Source organism: Eutrigla gurnardus (assembly GCF_963514095.1).
Source record: "Eutrigla gurnardus genome assembly, chromosome: 8".
Classification (NCBI taxonomy): Eukaryota; Metazoa; Chordata; class Actinopteri; order Perciformes; family Triglidae; genus Eutrigla; species Eutrigla gurnardus.
The window spans coordinates 25,971,949-25,991,781 of NC_139922.1; the positions used below are offsets into that span (position 1 = coordinate 25,971,949).

The 19,833-nt window shown below is 46.7% G+C and overlaps 1 protein-coding gene and 1 pseudogene across 2 annotated transcripts in view; one reads left to right on the forward strand and one right to left on the reverse strand.

Moving 5' to 3' along the window:
* The window catches only part of LOC311017761, an 11,406-nt pseudogene extending 1,952 nt beyond the window's left edge, over positions 1 to 9,454 (reverse strand). The window contains exons 1-2 of the transcript in view: positions 9,389 to 9,454; positions 7,778 to 7,953 (exon numbers count right to left, since the gene is read on the reverse strand). The product of the transcript in view is annotated as an uncharacterized misc_RNA (transcript). The remainder of the gene's footprint in view (positions 1 to 7,777; positions 7,954 to 9,388) is intronic.
* Positions 1 to 19,833, forward strand: part of magi3a (membrane associated guanylate kinase, WW and PDZ domain containing 3a) — a 91,476-nt gene that overhangs the window by 46,086 nt on the left and 25,557 nt on the right. Inside the window, 2 exon segments of the mRNA XM_084014722.1 lie at positions 9,822 to 9,938; positions 14,530 to 14,649. Of these exon segments, the coding sequence (XP_083870848.1) occupies positions 9,822 to 9,938; positions 14,530 to 14,649 (237 nt within the window).

The window sequence follows — 19,833 nt, forward strand, 5'->3', positions numbered from 1 at the left end:
TGCCACGGTTTTCTTCCCCGCATTTCTTCCGAAATGGAAAAAGTTTGTGTTTTTTATTGAGGGAAGGAGCGGGACGCTAACTTCCGAGTTGGCCTACAAAAACACTTCATCCCTGCAGCGCTCCTCGCGTTAGTGTTGATAAAGTTCTTTATTTAGCCCAGAGATGGACTGGAAACTTTGATAAATCTCCCCTCTTTTGTGATCTTTTAAAAGACGGCGTATGATAAGATCCTCTGAAGCCCTCTAGTCAAAACCACATGTTTGTTCCCAAAAGATGAGGACGAGATCATTTACTGAGAGTAAAGCCGGAGGTGTCCACTTTCCTGAAGCCGTCTCCCGTGTCCTCCGGCGCCGCCGGCGGCCAACCTCGTTTTTGTTTCTTTATAGCACTCGCCGTGGAAGAGAGCGACGGCAAAGCTTTCAGCTGTCGGGAGAAGCCGTGAGGAGTGTGTGAGGAGCGTTTAAAGGAGGTGAGGACCTCCGACTCCAGCCGTGCAGGAGTCCACCTAGTCCACATGGAGCCGGATCCAGTCTCCCGCTCTAGTTCCCCCTCTCCTTCCACATCCCTAACCTTTTTTATTCAAATGGTTTGTGTTTTGCGTCGTATATCCTAATTTCTACGTCTCCAGCGTATCAGAAGAGCATCCTGGCAGAACAACGCGGGTAATGATCATGAAGTGAGTCATGTTTGTGGTGCGGCTGAGGCTGATCATGTCCTCATAATACGTCTGTGAGATAATATCTCTGTGGTTGTGTAGCTTCTCCGGAGAGTGTTTCGGTTGATGCCGGTCCGCTGAGTCGTTTAAATATGTTACGAGGCGTGCTCTCCAGATCTGGTCCAGATTCCTTTGTCGTGACGGAAACCACCCGGCGCTCGTTAAGGTTAACCTTCGGGGGAGGGACGTATCTGGTGTTTGTTTGTTTGCCTGCTGACTGCCTGCCAGCGTGAATGAGGGCGAAATGTGAGTGAGTCAGCTGGAAGCGTCACACATGGAACGTATCAGTAGGAACAGAAAATCCCAAATCCCCCAAATGGGAAAAGCTCCGAGGATCTCTCTGACATCATACTCATAACTAAGACCTCCGGACCGACAGAGGGGAGGACTCGGCTCCGTTTAATCAGTTTCTGACGGGAACGGTTCCCCTGAGCGACGCTGCTGCGTGACTCCCCCGCGGGCGCGGCGTCATCGCTGACGCGCTCGGTTCACTCCAGCAGGAGAGCCTTATTTCTAAAGCATGCTGGACCGTTGTTGTAGAGTCGTCACGATTCTTCACAATCCACCATTTGATTTGACTTTGGCGTGAAGGTCACGGCTTTGTGCGTGAAGGTCACGGCTTTGTGCGTGAAGGTCACGGCTTTGTTTTTCAACAGTTTCTCAGCCTGTGAAGAAAATGTTTTTACATTCTTTTAAAAGTGTAACTGAATCCATCCATTGCATCATTTTGAATGCATCAGTTAGATAACGTTACTGTTTATTAGACAAGAAATTAAATAAGTAATAATAATAATAATACATCTTATTTTGGTCACCTTCCAATGCATAAAAGATATTAACTTCACAGATGAAGAAACTTGAAGTCAACCAGCACAAACCCTCGTTCTCCCGTCATCGTCTCCGAGGGCTCAAACTACAGAACCAACGCCAGATCTCTTTGTTCCACCCATTTATGAAATCATCAGCATGACAACATCAATAAATCAATAATCACTCATCACTGTTTTTAACTTTGAAGGTCGTGACCCCTGTTATGTTGTTGTGTGTGTTTTCCTTCGGGGCGTGTACCACTGCAATGCAGCGCACTTTGATTGCACATTTGAGACACATTTCCTACAAAACACATGTAGACACACACACACACACACACACACACACACACACACTGTGTTACATGCAGGGCGTTGGCTGACTCAGCAGAATTTCCATCAGTCTCGTAAGAGCAAACGCACAGATGTTCACAGATCCGTCCCTGCATGCCAATCTGTCCGAGAGTCCATCGGTCATGTGGAAGACGTATTCATGAAAAGAGAAGGGCGTCACTAAGGTCTGCTGTAGCAGCCGTGGGAGAATACATTCATCTGAGGGAGCCTTGAACGCAGCGGGACGTTAACGGTTAGCTTTCTGCCGCTTCATATCTGCTCTCTGGCGTCTGGCTGCGAAATGCCTTTTCATCTGCTGCGAGTGAGTGATGTGGCGGCCCGCTCCTCCCCGGGCATCTGCCCGGCTTATTGCCCCCCCCCCCCCCTTCAAAGACATAAAGATAAATCAGGGATAAACGTCCGTGTCCAGTGGCCCAGCGATGTCTAAAGTGACACACCTAGCCTTGTGCTCGGTATCCCCTTCCACCATAAGTCTAACCATACACACACACGCGCACGCACTCACACACACACACACACACACACACACACACACACACACACACACACACACACACACACACACACACACACACACGCGCACACACACATACACACACACACACATACACGCACACACACACACACACACACACACACACATATCTGCAGAGAGGCCTGAAAGGACAGAAGTCCAGCCAGCTGACTCAGTTCAGTGAGAGGAGCGTTTCCTGTTCACATGATGGATGGATGTGATGCAGCAGAGTGGCTTCTCTTCCCTGCCTGACCTCCTGGAGAGACCACGTCTTGGACTGGAATTGCTTTTTGGTGCCGGAGAGAGCGCGTGTTGAGAAACCTAGGACCCGATAGTTTAGCATTAGCAGGTCTGAATTATCACGTATGTTTGGAGCTTGCTCCTTTGCTAGTTTAAAATGAGTTTCTCTTCAACATTTTAAACCTTGCTGCACTCTCACACATGGGCGTCGCAGCAAAATCAATAATAAACGTGTGGGGGGGGGGGGCACTGGCATATTAATAATCGCATAAATGAAATTAAAATGATTAACAATACTGGTGCTGCCTAATGAGGAAGAACCAATTAAGCGTTTTGAAGCAGCAGCATTTCTAAAAAAAAGAAATGATATAATAGATATGGATGGATCATGGAATCAGACTGGTGTTGCCATCGACAACCGTAAGCAAACATGGATGAGTTCTTAATGTCCATTAGACAGACGAAGAGGGCGCCTTTCAGCTGGAGATAAATCCCAATGTTTACATGTCTCTATTCTCACACAGCCAAAGCCTCACCTTTTATGGTCGTCAATATGCCACTTCCTGTGTATTCACTGGATCCTGTCACTTCCAATAAAAAATATATAAATATAAACATGTTCACGTCACAAAAACACACACAAAAATGATTGCAACCATGACAACCAGCAGATCCCAGTTGCTGAAAGTGACATCCACTCCAGTCTTCCTTGTACTTAATCTGCTTCCTCAGTCGCCCTCATGAACCCAGAAATGTTTGCTAGTAGCACGTAGTTTGTGTTGGGATGATTCATCTACTAATGGATTAATGAAGTAATTGCTTTCACACCAATGCTTCCAAATACAGCCGTAGTTTTAGTAGCAGATGATTTGTGAGAGTCGAGGGTCGAGGCGGCTTCTGGGTCAAGAGACTGAAGATCAGCAACTGCAGATCCTCAGGCTGAGCTTTTCCAATACAATGCCTTCTGCTCCGCTGTGCATATTATTAGCAGGCAAAGCCTCAAACGTCACTGCTGACTCCCCTTTGAGGCCTTTGAAGCCATCCTCACACACACACACACACACACACGCACGCACGCACACACACACACACACACACACACACACACACACACACACAGAGCAGATATCCCCAAGTACCCGTCCCTTTGCAAATCTCTCTCTACGCATTTCACACCAGCAAATAGTCAGTGCCACATTGTCAGCATCACATGAAATGTTTGATCTCTGATATTTAACTGTGTGTGTGTGTGTGTGTGTGTGTGTGTGTGTGTGTGTGTGTGTGTGTGTGTGTGTGTGAGAGAGAGAGAAACAGAGAGAGAGAGTTTCTCTGATACATCGGGTGGCATATTGTTGGTGACAGCTCAAGTTATTAAGGTTAAACGCATCACTTTACTTGTAGAACTGTGAACCACAGAGCTGCTATCTATCTATCTATCTATCCGTCCATCCCTCTCTCTCTCTCCCTCTCCTACCCTTCACTAATACGCTGATTGATCATCTCATTCCTCTGATCCACGATGACAACCAAACCCTTTGTCTCCCTCTCCGTACGACGGCTCGTATGGATCTCCATCACGGAGATTGTTCCACTCTTTGATCTCTGTTTTTCCGTTGGGTCTCTGTGTGTGTGTGTGTGTGTGTGTGTGTGTGTGTGTGTGTGTGTGTGTGTGTGTGTGGCGTGCGACAGACGGAGGTTTGAAACGGCGGCGATGGCAAACAACAGCAGGCGTTTGATGATGCAGAGTGCAGTCAGGAGCCCCCCCCCCCCCCCCCTGAGTTCTCCTGCCATACACTAGCATTTTAACATTGCATCCCGGATATCTAACAAGGGGGTTTAACCTCACTGGCAGTAGCTGGAATATTAGAACCAGGAGATGAAAGAGAAACCACTCGTTCTTTTTCAGTCCCTGACCACTGCAGTCAGCTGATCTCTCTGGACTGGACCAACTGCAGGGCAGACGTGGACACTGAGCGAAGGAGAGGTTGATTTCATGCTCCTCATCACAGGAAATCACAGGAGAGAGAAACTGGCCCCGTCCCCTTTCACCTCCCTGCCTTACCTGAGAATCCAAAGAGGCTTGACCGTAGCTTCATCCCAGCTTTTTTTGTTAAATGTCCTCCTCTAATGTCCTCCTCTAATGTCCTCCTCTAAGGTCCTCCTCTAAGGTCCTCCTCTCAGCCCCGACAGGATCAGAAAAGGACAATTACAAGGTCTCACCGTCTGAGAAAACCCCCCAGAGCTTGTTAAATGAGATGAGCGGAGGACACGGCACCGCTCTCTGGATGCTCTTAAGTTTGAAGATTGTCCACAAACATACTTAACTTGTCAACAGAAGCAGGTGTGTAGTGTCACATGTGTCAGCACTGAGCCAGTTTTATCTCCCAACAAGTAACTAATGGATGTTTAGTACAGTCGGCCAACAAAAGCAGGCGAGCCATGCGGAGCCAGGAATATATTTTCTGAATGCTGAGTGCTTTGAGACGCCATCTGCATCTATTGCCAAGTGCACTGATGATTATCACATTGACTATAATAAGCGGCCCCCAACGTTAAGCCTGCACGCAGTGTGTCGCAAGACCATGCCTTCCAATTATCTGCAATAACGGTTGATTGTGCAATTCTGGCAAAGGGTGCAGGGATAACGCCGATGTCCTTGTGACTCACAGCTAAACCCAAAATAGTGTCACTAATAGCCCCCCGGTGGCCTCGGGCACCTTCTGTGTTGTACCATTGATAGGAATTGAATACTCGTGGCTTATGATTTCTGCTGCTTGTTGCAAAGTTTCTGCATCAACAAGAATATTAACTGGAAAGTAAAAGTTATGTAAAAAAAAAAAGAGGTTTTCAAGCGCGTTATTAGCTGTTTCATAGCAGAAGCACGGGTCTGTTCAGACTGACCTTCCGTCCCACTAATTGGATTTCAAGAAGGATGTATCCAACCTGAGGGAAGAAAAAGGGCGAGTGGGGACATTGATTTCCTTCATGTAACATTTTTCATCCCAAAGTCTACCTCCGTCCACGATGAATCCCTTGGGCTTGGAAGCCACTAATTGACTTCACAGTGACTTTTGTTTAAGTGCAGCTCTCAGCTGAGAGGCTGGTTATAAGAGCAACGGGGCTCGTCTCGGGTGTGAGCTCAGGTTTTAGGGGCTGGAACCCAACATGTCTGTTATCTGTTGCTCTTGGAACCAACTTTGCCCTCGTCAAGGAGAAAGTGAAGGAAGTGGGTGCCTCTTCGATGCCAACGCGCTGTTTATCCTGAGGTAGGACATTCTGTTACCCCGAGCTGCCAAATGAACCTAACAAGGTGGTAATTAGCGGCTGGCAGGGGCTTCCTCGCCGCTTCCAGCCGCTGTCATAGAGTCGCCTCATTACACGCCCACTGACACCCCTGCTGGTGACGGCTCTGCATCGCTTCCACTCTCATTTAGGGAAATGCATTGTCTATGCGAGGCCATTGTAATTTGAATGTCCGTTTGTTGGGAAATATCTTATGCTGCCAATTGTCAATAGTGTTGTTTGTTGTGGCGGGTTCATGCCGGTGGTGGAAGAAGCGAGCCGCGGTGCAGGGATTTCTTAGACGCTCTTCATGCAGCGTATAGTTTAACCAGAGTGCACAGTATCAAGTTTGGGAGCTGTTGCTGTATTTCAATATTTCCTCTCTTTGCCAAGTGCCAACTTCATAGATGGCAACAGGGGTCCACCAGTGTGGGCGGGGCTAAAGTATCTCAACAGCGTTTTGAGAGATTTCCATGAAAGTTGGTTGATGGTATTGATGGAAGATCTCTCATGTCGTACCGGTACGTTTCTCAGTTATTTTGTCGAGTGGAATGTCTCAACACTATTGGATGGTTTGAAATCAAACATTCATGTGTGATGAACTCGTCTTTGGTGATACATCTTTGGTTTAAGGGTAAATTTCTCGAGCAAAATCAGTACGCCAGCTTTGTTATTGTGAGCAAATGTTAGAATCCATCTCAAAGCACCAACCTCACAGTCTTATCCTTGTTTTTACAGAATTTTGCTAAAATTGGCAAATCTAAGTTGACTTATTTCTGATTTTTCAAGGCGTTGGTGCACTTGACCATTTGAACGTGTCAAAAGCCTGGTTTATAATAGTCTTTATAATGGTCTCTTGGCTGGAGAAACAACTTGTCTCTGAATGAAATATTTTTTGGTGCAAAGCGCTTCAATAGTTTGACATGAGTTCCAGAAAATGACAGCTGAGGTGAGCTGAGAGAAGCACGTTCCCACGGCGGAGACCAGAATCTAAGGTTCCCGGGGGACTGGGGATGATGGGCAGCAGCATGTGCTTTTTTTTTTACATACGTGTGATAGAGAGAGAGAACGTGGGGGCTTTGTTAGTACGTCCATAGAATATATTTTCACTTACTTATATTCTCACTTAGATCTTCTATTATTGACCCAAGTAAGCCTTTTACACGCATGTATAAATGCTGAAAACTAATAGCATCTTTTGAGCGAAGCTGGAGCTTGGGTTCTATTTACCTTTCATCCAGACTGACGGGCTGTCGACAGGCAGACAGGCAGACAGGCAGACAGGTGGAGCCAGCGACAGGCAGATGCACACATGACAGGCTTGTGTAATGAGAGAAAACGCAAAAGGTTAAACGTCTGACAGCGGAGACGCGAGGAAGGTCTGATAGCGATTCAGAGAGTGATCTGGGGTGAGGAGCCTGGTGGGGGTTCTATCATCCTCACTCCTCTGCAAACATCTCCCACTCTCCCCTCACTCCCTCTGTTTTTAATGATTTGCCAGCCTTGAACAGGTCCACCCCCCCCCCCCCCCCCCCACACACACACACACACACACTCACCCCGTATGACAGTGTCTAATAGCCAGATGACAATGCACAAAGGCTCCCATTGTGTCCCGCATGCCTCATACTACCAGCCTGGCAGGCCGGTGATGCACTGCCTTGTAAGCTAGCGGGAAGCTGAGAGTTACTGCCCCCCCTCCCCCCCCCTCCCTCTCTCTCTCCCCCTCTCTCTCTCTTTCTCTCCAGTGTGTCTGCAGATATGATGCAGCACACTAACCCAACCTGACAGGCGGGCCACAAAGACTACCCTGTTTGAAGCACTCGAGGGGGAGTTTGCTTTGGGCGAGGGGCGGTGATTACGTGTGTGTGTGTGTGTGTGTGTGTGTGTGTGTGTGTGTGTGTGTGTGTGTGTGTGTGTGTGTGTGTGTGTGTGTGTGTGTGTGTGTGTGTGTGTGTGTGTGTGTGTGTGAGAGAGAGAGAGCGAGAGAGAGAGAGAGAGAGAGATTGATTTTATTAACCCGGTAGTTGCAGGAATCCTGTGGAAACAATTAGCGCCGTCCATTGTCCACGCTGGTCTTTTTTCTGAGGCAGCGTGTGAAAAAGGATGGTAGCCCCCCCCCCCCCCCATCTCCCATCTTCTTTAACATGGGAACAGGCCTGACCCCCCCCCCCACCCCCCACCCCCCTCTCCTGTAACATGGGAACAGGCCTAACCCCCCCCACCCCCCTCTCCTGTAACATGGGAACAGCCCCCCCCTCCTGTAACATGGGAACAGGCCTGACCCCCCCCACCCCCCTCTCCTGTAAAATGGGAACAGCCCCCCCCCTCCTGTAACATGGGAACAGGCCTAACCCCCCCCCACCCCCCTCTCCTGTAACATGGGAACAGCCCCCCCCCCCCCCCCCCCTCCTGTAACATGGGAACAGGCCCCCCCCCCCTCCTGTAACATGGGACCCCCCCCCCCACCAGGCCTGACCCGGGGAGGCAGCGGGATGGATGCATGCTGTTCTGTGTGTTTTGGGGTTTGCTCGTGTCTCATAGCTTCTGGGAACAGGGACCGCAGGCTTGTGGCTTTTCCAGTTGCAGAGAGCAGCAGCAGCAGCCAGACCCGGCTTTTGTTTCCTTGACCTAAATTCCTCGCATTCATTGTGCCAGTAAAAAAGTCTAAAGAGTTCTATAATGAAGAGCCAAGCCTCTCTCGCACCTCGGCATGGTTTACTGGACTGTTTCAACTTAAGGAGAGCAGCAGGCACACTTGAAAAAAAGCTTTTTGGAATTCCATAATTGCTTGAATTATTAGCTGGTGTTATTGCGCCCGCAGAGCCAAACTGTTGAGTTGTTCTCGACACCCCCGTAAGCAAGAAACCCTCCGAGTTGAACCGTTTCCTGCATGGCTTTTGACGGATGTGAAGGGAGGAAGAGGCGACCTCTTCAACCCGACTACATAACGCTGCTGAGTCTCCTTTTCCTCAATGTGTTTGTGCACAAAGCTGATCGGCGGGGATGCATAACTTTATTTTATTTAAATGATTTTTTGATTTTGGCAAGCGCTAAGCCTTTTATTCCCCGACGGCGAGTCCATCCTTCAGTACTTCCTGCTGAAGTTCCAGAGCAGGACTCTTATAGAGCGGTGCGTAGGACGCTCCTCCACTTTAAAATGTTCTTTTTGTTTCACTGTCGGACTCTTTGTCTGTTAGTACGCAGTATGATTATGCATTATTCCCTTTCTTTGGGCACATTTGTGTTGTGTGTGTAAATCGGTGAACAGATAGTTGAGAAATGTTTCATATTGAAATCAAAGCACGATGACTTTTTGAGTGTGCGGCGTCTGGCACGCCGACTCCGAACTGTGCGGAGCGCTAAAATATTCATCAGCAGGCCAGCCGACAGCAGAAGCAGTCTCAGGGAAGTCATGACATGTTTTAATAATCTGTGTGCTTGCTAGGAGTTCTATATATCGTCTTACCCACCGACGCTCCTCGCAGCGTGCAGAGCTCGCAGCCCCGACAGCTGCGCTGCTTTGACTTTGCCAACATTTTCCGATCTGCAGAAGATCTCCGGGATCTTCAACACTTACGTCAGAGAAATGTGTGGAAACGTTACCACATTGCAGGGTGTAGACATCCGTTTTTTTAACCGCAGCACGGGAACCTTGAACTATGTGACGAGGCACATTACGCTGCTACACCATGTTGTATGAAGCCCTGACTACCCCCCCCTCCCCCCCCCCATGTTTGCATCTGGATCCCAGTAAAAGCACACTGTTTAATCACAACGCGGTGGAACATATTGCTTCCTGTAAAGGGATCCTGTCGTCACGTTGTTGTGTCGTTGGCTTGTTGAGTGATAAACGTGTGGACGGCCGCGTCATTTAATGCTGTGACGTCTCTTCCTTTCCTCCAGGGAAGGTGTTGAACACTGATCTGCGTCACTACCTCAGCCTGCAGTTTCAGAAGGGCTCCCTGGACCACAAGCTCCAGCAGGTGATCAGGGACAACCTGTACCTGCGCACCATTCCATGTGAGTAGCGCCCCACCCCCCCCCCCCCCCCGTCTGTCTGGGCTCAGCTTGTTGACCTTTGACCCCTCCAGATGGAGCTCGGTCTGTAGCTTTACCTGCACCGTCCTGATGATTATCTCCATGGTTACATTTTCTATGACGTCTTTAGTTCAACATACTGCGTTATCATTTGTGTAGAATCACGGTTAGAAGCACTTCTAAAAGTCCATAATGCTTTAAAAAAACAATCATAGCATATTATTTTATAGGGACCTATGAGGTCAAATATCATAATACTTCATCGTTTCTGGTCCCTCACTGATATTTTTCTCGTTATTCCCACAGTTGTAATAGTTATCTTTGCTTTAAGTGAAGCATGACGGTCTGTGTAAATCTGTAAATGGCTGTAAAGTTGGTTTGTGTGGCAGCATACACAATATTACAATATTATGATGCAAGCGTTAAAAGATATGTGACATCTGATAGAACTCAAAGCCAGATTCTTGTTTATTTTTTATTATTAAAAAATGCAGTGATTATGATGGATTATGAAAATATTATAATGTATTACAGTTGAGGGAATGACACCACGATTCTTGCAATGATGAAGAATTATGATATTTGACCTCATGAGTCATAAAATGCTTAGTTACATCTTGTGTTATTGTTATAAAGCAGTAGGAATATTAATTTGTGCTTATTACTATAATTATAGAAACATAAAAGCAGATTCTAACAATTATAAGTATGTTTAGAATAGATATGGACGACATGGAAAACAGATGAACTTAATTTTCTCAACATCAACCCACAAAAACTCCTAATCTCAGTAATTAGTCAACGCAGCGAGGGCCTTGGACCAAAAGACACTTTATAGGAGTCGAGCAGAAAGGAATTCTTTATTGGTCTTTGTGTTTCATTTAATGAGTCTCAAGACTGAACATATGAAGTTATGAATTAAGTGAGGCGTTTACTTTCAGTCTGATTATAGTCAGAAAAGAATTCAGGTGTCAAAGAGTGCTGGAAACGTCTTTGTCTTTTTTCTCCGCTGCTCCTCTTAGAATAGAATAAAGAACCAGGATGGATTTAGATTTGACCCCAGATGTTAAAGTGGACATCAAAGATCTCGTTCCTGACATTTTTGCACGGAAAGCAAGTCATTTGAAGTTGCGTTTAAGGTGCAGCCTTACGTCTCAATACCATTCTTCTCATATTCGAGCATCGCCTGATCTAAAACAAGGAGTGGCCTGCATTTCCCAGGCGAGACGCTGCAGTCTGGCTCCAGTAGCTCAGCATATGTGCCTTGTCCTCTCTGCTCAGGCCGGCCGGTGCCAGCGGCTCCTCGCAGCACACTGAGCCACAGTGACCGCACAAGGAGCCTAAATAGCCACTACAGCATGATGCCTGTGCTCATTACAGCCGCCCGGATGGCATCTCAGCCGGAGGAGCGTGACTGCTGCCTCCCTCTCGCTGCACACAGCGAGGCTTCCTTAAGTGTCACTTCTTGCTTCCCACAAGAGAGGGCAGGAGCTCAAGACGGTGCCAGGAGGTCCAAGGCGCCAGAAATCCTTCGAGATCTGGCTAAATCCTGACCCCCAACGCCTCCATCAACCAGCTCTTTTCCATTCTTCTTACAATCCCTGCTCATTAAAATCCGCCACGGCCAGAAATCAGCGACAGTGACTTTCATTGCCAGATCAAATATAAATAAAATGAAAAAGGAGAGTCAAAATGTAAAAAAAAAGATCTCCGTTGTAGCAGTCGATTCTTTTAAAGATTAAAGAGGCTTCCTTTTAAGTTCGTAAGCCTCTGAGACAAAAGACAGAATCCAGCTCTGCATTGATGTAGCTCATCATGGAATCTTCCTGCTGCAGAGAAGCGGAGGATGTGACTCGCATCAGATGAAGTTTCCCTCCACTGTTTCAAATAAAGACGGCGTTAACCCCCAGCGACCTATGAATTATAAATGCAGGCCTGAAGGGAATGGAAACCATCCCGATCCTCGATGATGCTTTTTGCGTTTAATTAAATACCCTTTTATTAAAGCAGACATAATGTGTTGTCATCACTTCATGTTGAAGGAGAAATGATAAAATAATGTTTTGTGAAGCAGCAGCACTCTGGAGTATTACTCAGACTTCACAAAGACTCCACTAATGAACGTTAGCGATGCACCATTAACCTCGTCAGGATTCAGATCATCGTGTTTGGATGTGAAAACGGCTCCTCGACATCACTTTAAGTAACAAGGACTTGTGTTTAACTTCCTGTCTGCATAATACATTGCTATTAACAGGTTATAAGGCATTAAAGACACGGGCTCCATAGAAAGTGACTTCTAAACACACGGGAGATTAATTTGGTTATAGATCTGATGGACGCATATCAGAAAGTTATGTACTTATTGCAAACCATTTGTACACTATATCATTTGACTAACGGCTAAAGAAATGAGGGGCTTAATTGGATATGTGCCCCAAAATGGCTGCCGGAGTCCTTGGAGCCAGTATTGTGTTTTCTTGTGTTTCCATTGAACTGCAGCCCACATCCAGCGGTCCTCCTCGTCCTTCTACATCTGCTGCCTTCCAGTGTGACTTTCCATTGTTTTCTCTCTCTTTGCTTCGTTTTCCCTCTTTCCTGTTGATCGGCTGTAATTAGCATCTCGGTGGGAAACGCTGGTCACGTGGCCTGTGGCGCCCCGGCGAGTGGGCGTTGGACCTGCTGGGATGGAAACGCACTAACCAGAGTTTACACACAACACCGGGGAGCTGTGTAATGTTGTGAAGCCCCGGTGATGACGACCACACTGTTTTCCATTTAGTCTCGGTTCTTTCATCTCTTCAAAGAGGCTCACGAGGAACCAACTTATAACGGCTCTTTCATTCTCGGAGCTCTTTTTCAGAATAACAGTCTTATGATGGTTTGGCTCCTCACAGCCGTCCTGGTGAGGAGACTGTAGATGCTGTGCTGTGATCACATCCACCAGCCTCCATTTTAAGTCCCTTATTATCACATCACCTCTTAATATCACAGGAGCACTCCAGACGATAAAGCAACACTTACAAAGGCACATCATGGTCTTATTCGAATTAGAACTGCTATAACAGGATCCAACTGATTTGAGATCAGGTGATCCAGCCCAACAAACAATAATAAAAACGTGAAATAAACCACATTTCCTCCCAAAAACAAAGACATATTTCCTCCTTTTTTGTGGCTTTTGCCCCTGGCCTCCTCCAATCGCTCTGTTGACAGCAAACCAGACTACCTGTTTGAGATGATGATGATGATGATGATGATGATGATGACACAGTCAGGATGGATGTTGACACAGAGAGGAAAAATAAAGAATAGGTGCCTATTGAGTTATATCACCTTGTGCCAGTCAGCATACGTCTAAGATGGCGGGAGGTGGAGTCATCATGTTAGGCGGCGTACAATCATGTTCATAACGATATGTTTCTGATGTCTGCCTGACGAAGGCACATCAACGAGGCACAACGTGATGCTTTATTTAACCGGATCTTGCCGGTAGATCAGGGATTTAAAGGTAGAGTAGGTCATTTGGAAAAACCACAGAAACTTTGACTTTGAACGCATCTGAATGAAATCAGCTACTCAACCTTTAATGCGACATAGAGCTTTACTTTAGTGTTTTAGGTGAAGAAGAAGAGGCTCGACCTCGACCACCGGCGTGAAGGAGGCGATACCCTGTAAAACATGTCAGTGGCTTTACTCCCGTGACCTTGTGGAGTCGAGTTTATGAACGTGAACAAATCTTCCCTGGCGTTGGAAACAGGTGGCGAGGCTGTAACCCTTTTTACTGTTATTGGACGGGACTCCGACGATGAAGATGCTCTGGGGCGTTCACAGACTCATTCTTTGCTTTGGTGCAAATAGCAGCATCCCCCACAGAATGTCTGGCGTAAACAAGATTTTTTTTTTTTTCCACTGCCAAGTCGACATTATGCATTTATGTCTGATTGTTATTTTCCACTATGTTGCCACAGAAACCGAGCTGTGCACGGGATGTTGAGGACAAAGGCACAGCGAGAATAAATGCAGCGTGATTGTTCTCACTCATTCTTTTTACCTGGTTAAATAAAGGATATATATATTCAACAAACTATGCAGAAGGTTGACGGTGAAGTTAGATTTCATCCATTCATGGACAAGTTAACTTACAAGTCAGTTAGCTCTGTGTTCCGACAGCGTGCTGCTGTTTGGAGGATGGTTTCTTTCTTTGTTGCACACGTTTGATTATGAATCTGTAGCTCTGTTGACTTTTCATGATCTAGATTCACCCCGGGTGCTGCTTTTGGGCTCCAATCACATCTCTAGCTTCATCTCTAGGCTCAAGACTTCAGACTTCACCTCGACTTTGCTGAACAGCTTCTACTTTACTCAGACGAGGAGCTAACACTTGTTCTATCTTTTAGCTCTTACTTTATCGGCAATGATATGTTGTGGTTTCTTTCTTTCTTTCTTTTGTCAAATGTACTTATTGTAAGTCACTTTGGACAAAAGCGTCTGCTAAATGACCTAAATGTAAATGTAGCTCACCCCCCCAGTTAGTATGGATGTCTGTATTAAACTGTGTTATTGCTGGCAGGTACCACCCGGCAGCCGAGAGAGGGGGAAGTTCCCGGAGTGGACTACAACTTCATCAGCGTGGGGGAGTTCCGCGACCTGGACGAAGGCGGACTGCTGCTAGAGAGCGGCACCTACGATGGTACGTCCCAAAGCAACGCATACACACACTCTGTACAACATGATAGATGAGGATGTGTGTTCTGCAGTTTATTTTGAAGAACAATAGAATGAGTGTGGCACCGTGCTGAGATGATATTGCAATTTTGCCAAATCCTATTAGATGTAGGGCAAAATATCCCTTCCAGTTCTTTCAATAATAAACACGCTAGTGGCTTCAAACAGAAGGTTCCACATCAGCTGCAGCCATCTTGGTGTGATTTTGACTCAGACTGTGTTTCTTGGCAAAAACCCTGAAATCTGCCCAGAGCGGACCAGTAGAAGTAAACATGCTGTGTTTGCCCCATGGACTCATGGGTAACTTTACTTTTTACTTTTATGTGTAAATGTCTGTTTTTGCAAAAGGCTGACTGAGAATTCAAAGCATTAATAGTCAAGTCTGCAAACCTCACGTCAGGAATAATGAGGTTGCAACAAGATGGAAACGAAAGAGGCTTATCATAATGTTATGGAAGGATGGATACTTGTTAATCGACCTGTCCAGGTGAACCCTGCCTTCGCCCAATGATTGCTGGGCTCCAGCCCCCCCGCCCCCGAATACAGGATATGCTGTAGACGATGGATGGATGGATACTTGTTAATGAGGAGCTGCCAAAACAAACGCAACACAACTCCTTGCACGGACTGATGCATCGGGAAGGTCACCCACAGTGTTGCACATTCATGTCACCATGGTTACCAAATGTTATCTGCTCTTAGAGATCACAGAAGGATTTAACGCTAGTTAAGTTCCTCATCATTTATTTGTGGTCGGTAAGTTTTACTGAAACAAACACTAGAGTTTGGTTTTTCAGGTGCTGCTTGTTTGCACCTTTAAAAGAATTCCGTTAAACAAACTGAAGCAAACAAGCGTGGTGTGAAAGCCCCCTTAGAGATGAGGTGGAGTAAAGTAAGGCCAACTTCAACCTCTGACCATCAGAGAAGGACCACTGCCCAAAGAATGAAGAGAAACCATAGAAACAGTAACTACTTTCTCCAGGACCTGGTCCCCGGTCCATCGTGGGGTCACGGCTGAGGATGAATCCCCCACAGGGGCCCCGGCTGTTAGTTCTCTGGTGAATGTGCTGATCACCGAAATCAACGCATCGCCCAAGTCATCAGCGTAAAACAAGCCCCCCCCCCACCACCACCCCCCGGCCCTTCCACGTAGGCGCTCCCCGGGCCCTGGGAGACGGGCCCTCCGGCCCTGAACCAACGACCCTGAACCAACGGACCGGCCATCGGGCTGAGTCATGGATCCGCTCTGCCTTTCCCTGCTTGATGGAACACAACCGCATGTGCGTTGAACGCTCAGATTAACAGAAGTTAATTATTGATGGCCAGACTTTTGACCTCCGAGCCTCCACAGATGTGAAAGCGTGATAAACTGATACACTGTTCACACACAAACACAGATTAACAGAGGGAGGGGAGGTTTTTACCACATGATGACTGGTTCCCCGGTGGTGAGTCATTGATTACAGTTCTGTTACTACACCCAGTAATACTCTAGGGGGTAAAAGTGCATTAAAGCAAGCTTCTTTTGGCTGGAGGTGCAAAATATGAAATAAAAGCCGTCTGGATTACACTTTTAATTAATCTGACATCATTCCCCTTAAATCACAGAATTCCACATGCAGCAAACACTCCAGATATATGAAGCCGTTTCTCACGATGGGAAAATGTGGTGTAAAATGGAAAATCTGCATGACAAATGCACACCGGTTCCAGTGTGAATTATCCGCCTCGCTGTGCTACATTTTCATCAATGAGGCTTTCCTCCTTAAAGCTCTGGGGTTCTATCGGTATCGACATGATGCATGAACTAATAGGACGGGACATTTATCCCCAAAACAGATGAAAATACATGCCATGCAACACACGTGGCTGATTATTATGCCCAACGACCACAACATTTTGAATGAAGCAACATTTATTCCTGCAAGTCTAGAATGTTTTCACCCCCAAATTCAGCTTCCTTAAGAACCCACAGGATCAGTTTGTATACATTCTCATGCAACGTTTTGGGCTCTATCGGCACTCTGTGTGAAAGGGCTTTTAACGATACCACAAACTGCCTCTTGGAGCACTTTCTTTTATCTCCACATTATTTTGTTGGTTTGCTACTTTATTTTGGGTTGTTGCTATAATATTTTCTTGTCTCCTGTTGTTGTGTTTTATTGTTTCCATGCTACCAGAAATCATTTTCCTCTTGTGGGACAAAATGTGAACTGAGCTGAACTTTGAGTGTAAAGGTTGCCTGGGAAAACCACACTTCATCCCTCTGTACTTTCTTCTTGCAGTCAGTCATTATCCATGTCTCTCTCTCTCTCTCTCTCTCTCCCCCCTACACACACCTTACTTACGACTCACTGAATATGTGGCGAATGGAAGCGTCTTGCTGGGCGGGATGATGTGTCCGTGGTTAATCAGTAACCGTCGGAGACGGAGCCGATACCTGAGACAATGCTGCTTCACAGATCACGTCGCTCACCGGTAGAAGGTCGTTCTAGAAAAATCCTTACAAACAAGCACAAAAGGGGGATAATCTAAATCTGTAGGTGTTGATGACATCACTCCAGATCTGAGCAGCAAAGTCGACGGATGGAGAAGTTGAAACGGCACCAAAAGTTTGTCCTTTTGCAGCGTGAGGAAAGTGTCGGTGGGAGCGATGCTTAGATTGGCTGCCAGAGTGAGCATGGATGTAAATTAGGGCATATCCAGTTTTCTAGCCCTCATAGGGGGGGGGGGGGTCATGAATCATTCATGATGCAGACGGCGGGGGAACTCAAGGAAAGCAGGTGTCTCCCTCTGTTGAAACTGTCCAAGTTAACAACAGAGGAAGACTGTTGACTCGTGCCTTTTATTATTCCCCATTATTCATGCTGATGCTGCCAACGTTTATGTAATCTGAATATTCCACTCTGGCGTGGGCTTGGTTTCTAGTTCCAGAGGAGCACACTGCACACCTGGATTGTTTGCATTTACAAGGCTGCCATGGGGGATCGCTAACTTGATGGGAGGTTTAGGAGAATCGATGAATGAAGCATTCAGGCTGGAGCAAAGAGGGAAAGTTATATAAAGAGTCCTACAGACGGTGACAGTCGTTGGATGAAGATGAAATTAGCATTTTGCCCTCCACAATCACGTGTATGTTTTCACCGTGGCCCTGGTTTTGCCTTTGTGCCGAGGTGGAGCTGCGTGGATTACATGGAGACAGAACAACAGGCCAGAAGTCACGGAGGAGGGAGGTTCTTAGAACAGCTGCCCACTCGTAGGAATGCTTGACGGATTAAGAAGCACCTCCACTCTGCTGATGTCACCGGAGTCAGATTAGCGTGGTCGTCGTTACGCACGTCCGAGTCAAATAACAGAAGAAAAATCAAAAAGCAGACGCACTAAAGATGGAGGCATGAAGAGAGATTAGGATGGAGGAACAGCTGAATAAGGAAAAAGGAAGGAAGGAAAGATAGGGAGGATGAATCATTTATATTCTACCGGCTGAGGAGACGAACGTAAACCAGAACGGAGGAGAGGTAATAGTGAAGCTGTACACACACACACACACACACACACACACACACACACACACACACTCACACACACTCACACACACACACACTCACACACACACACACTCACACACACACACACTCACACACTCACACACACTCACACACACACACTCTCACACACACACACACACGGGAGTAGAGGAATTCGGGGTCGGCGAGGTCGGCTGCAGAGTGTGGACTCGCATGCAAAGCAGGGCCGGAGCTCTGCCAAAGCTGGAAGATGGGCTTCACCCGCCCGGGGCACCGGCAGGCAGCGGTGCGGCCCTGCAGCCGGGGCCCCAGAGCGCGGATCCTCCATGATTAATGAGGTCCGTGACTTTGGCTGGCCGGTTCAAAGAGGCTGAATATTAGAACCCTGGAGGAGAGGGTTTTTTTCCAGGACTTCCAGGACATCAGGGAGTCTTTGATTCCCGTCTTTGATTGGAAAAGAAGCGTTTCACGTTAAAAAGGCTGTGACTGCTTGTGAGATTTGGAGAGTTACAGTTGTACTCTCATTTAATTCACATTCTCACGGGTTGGAGATGAGATACGGCAGCAGCTGCTGACTAGAACAGATGACGTCCACACACACATGGCCTTAGGCGTGCACGTTTCAGCTGTTTTTCACAGGAAACATGTTGTTTTTACATGAAACTGCGTCTAACTGGCAGCAAACACTTTGACTTTGTAATCCAGCGGCGGTGCCAAGCGAGCGTTGGCCCACGCCGTTAAATGTAAATGGGTTAGGGTTACGCCGTCCACCCACCGCTCAACAAGAAGGAGCTTTAATACGATCATGTCGAATAGATCCCCCCTCACACACACTCTCACACACACACACACACAGTTTCTGCTGATGTTACCTTAAACACAACAGCGACTTGTCATTTCTGCCACAGCATGACTAAACAAGATTAAAATACATCATCTGTTGACTAGAAATGTTTAATTTTACAGCCAGTCTTTTTTATCTCCTGTATCACAGGTTACACATGTATGAACTTAATGATATATGATGATATGTATACAACACACAGCATGTTTAGGAGCATCGTGGCTCCCAGACTCTTTTTCCCCACAAGAAGGAACACAATCTGAGGCAGTAGTAAAGGTGAAAGATTGGAGGTGTTTGTTGTGATGTAATCCGCCACGAGGGCGACCAGACATCCGATTAAAATGATATTTAGAATGTGTGTCCTGGCATCCCAACAGGGAAGGTCGTCGTCCTCATAATGGGGACTTTGGGCGTGAGGTAATGAGGATGGAAATTACACATCAGGAACTTGGACGCGTCGTTTTGCCCTCCCCCAGATGAGCTATCATGATGGCAGTTACATCTCCATTGAATTTAGATAATGAACTGGTCAAACTGCTTTTTCTCTCGTCTGCCGGGCTAACAGTGGCCAGGAAATGACAAAATGGCTTATTTTGAACCACAAATCTTCCAATCTGTTTGAAAGACAGCAGTACGTCAGTCTTGACACTTTCATCAAGACATTTCTTTTCTCTCAAGGCAAATTCATCACCACTTCTTTCTGCTCGAATGAACTCAAATAAGTAGAGCGTGTGTCATGTTTTTATCATTTTACTGTTAAATGTTAAAGGGGACGTAT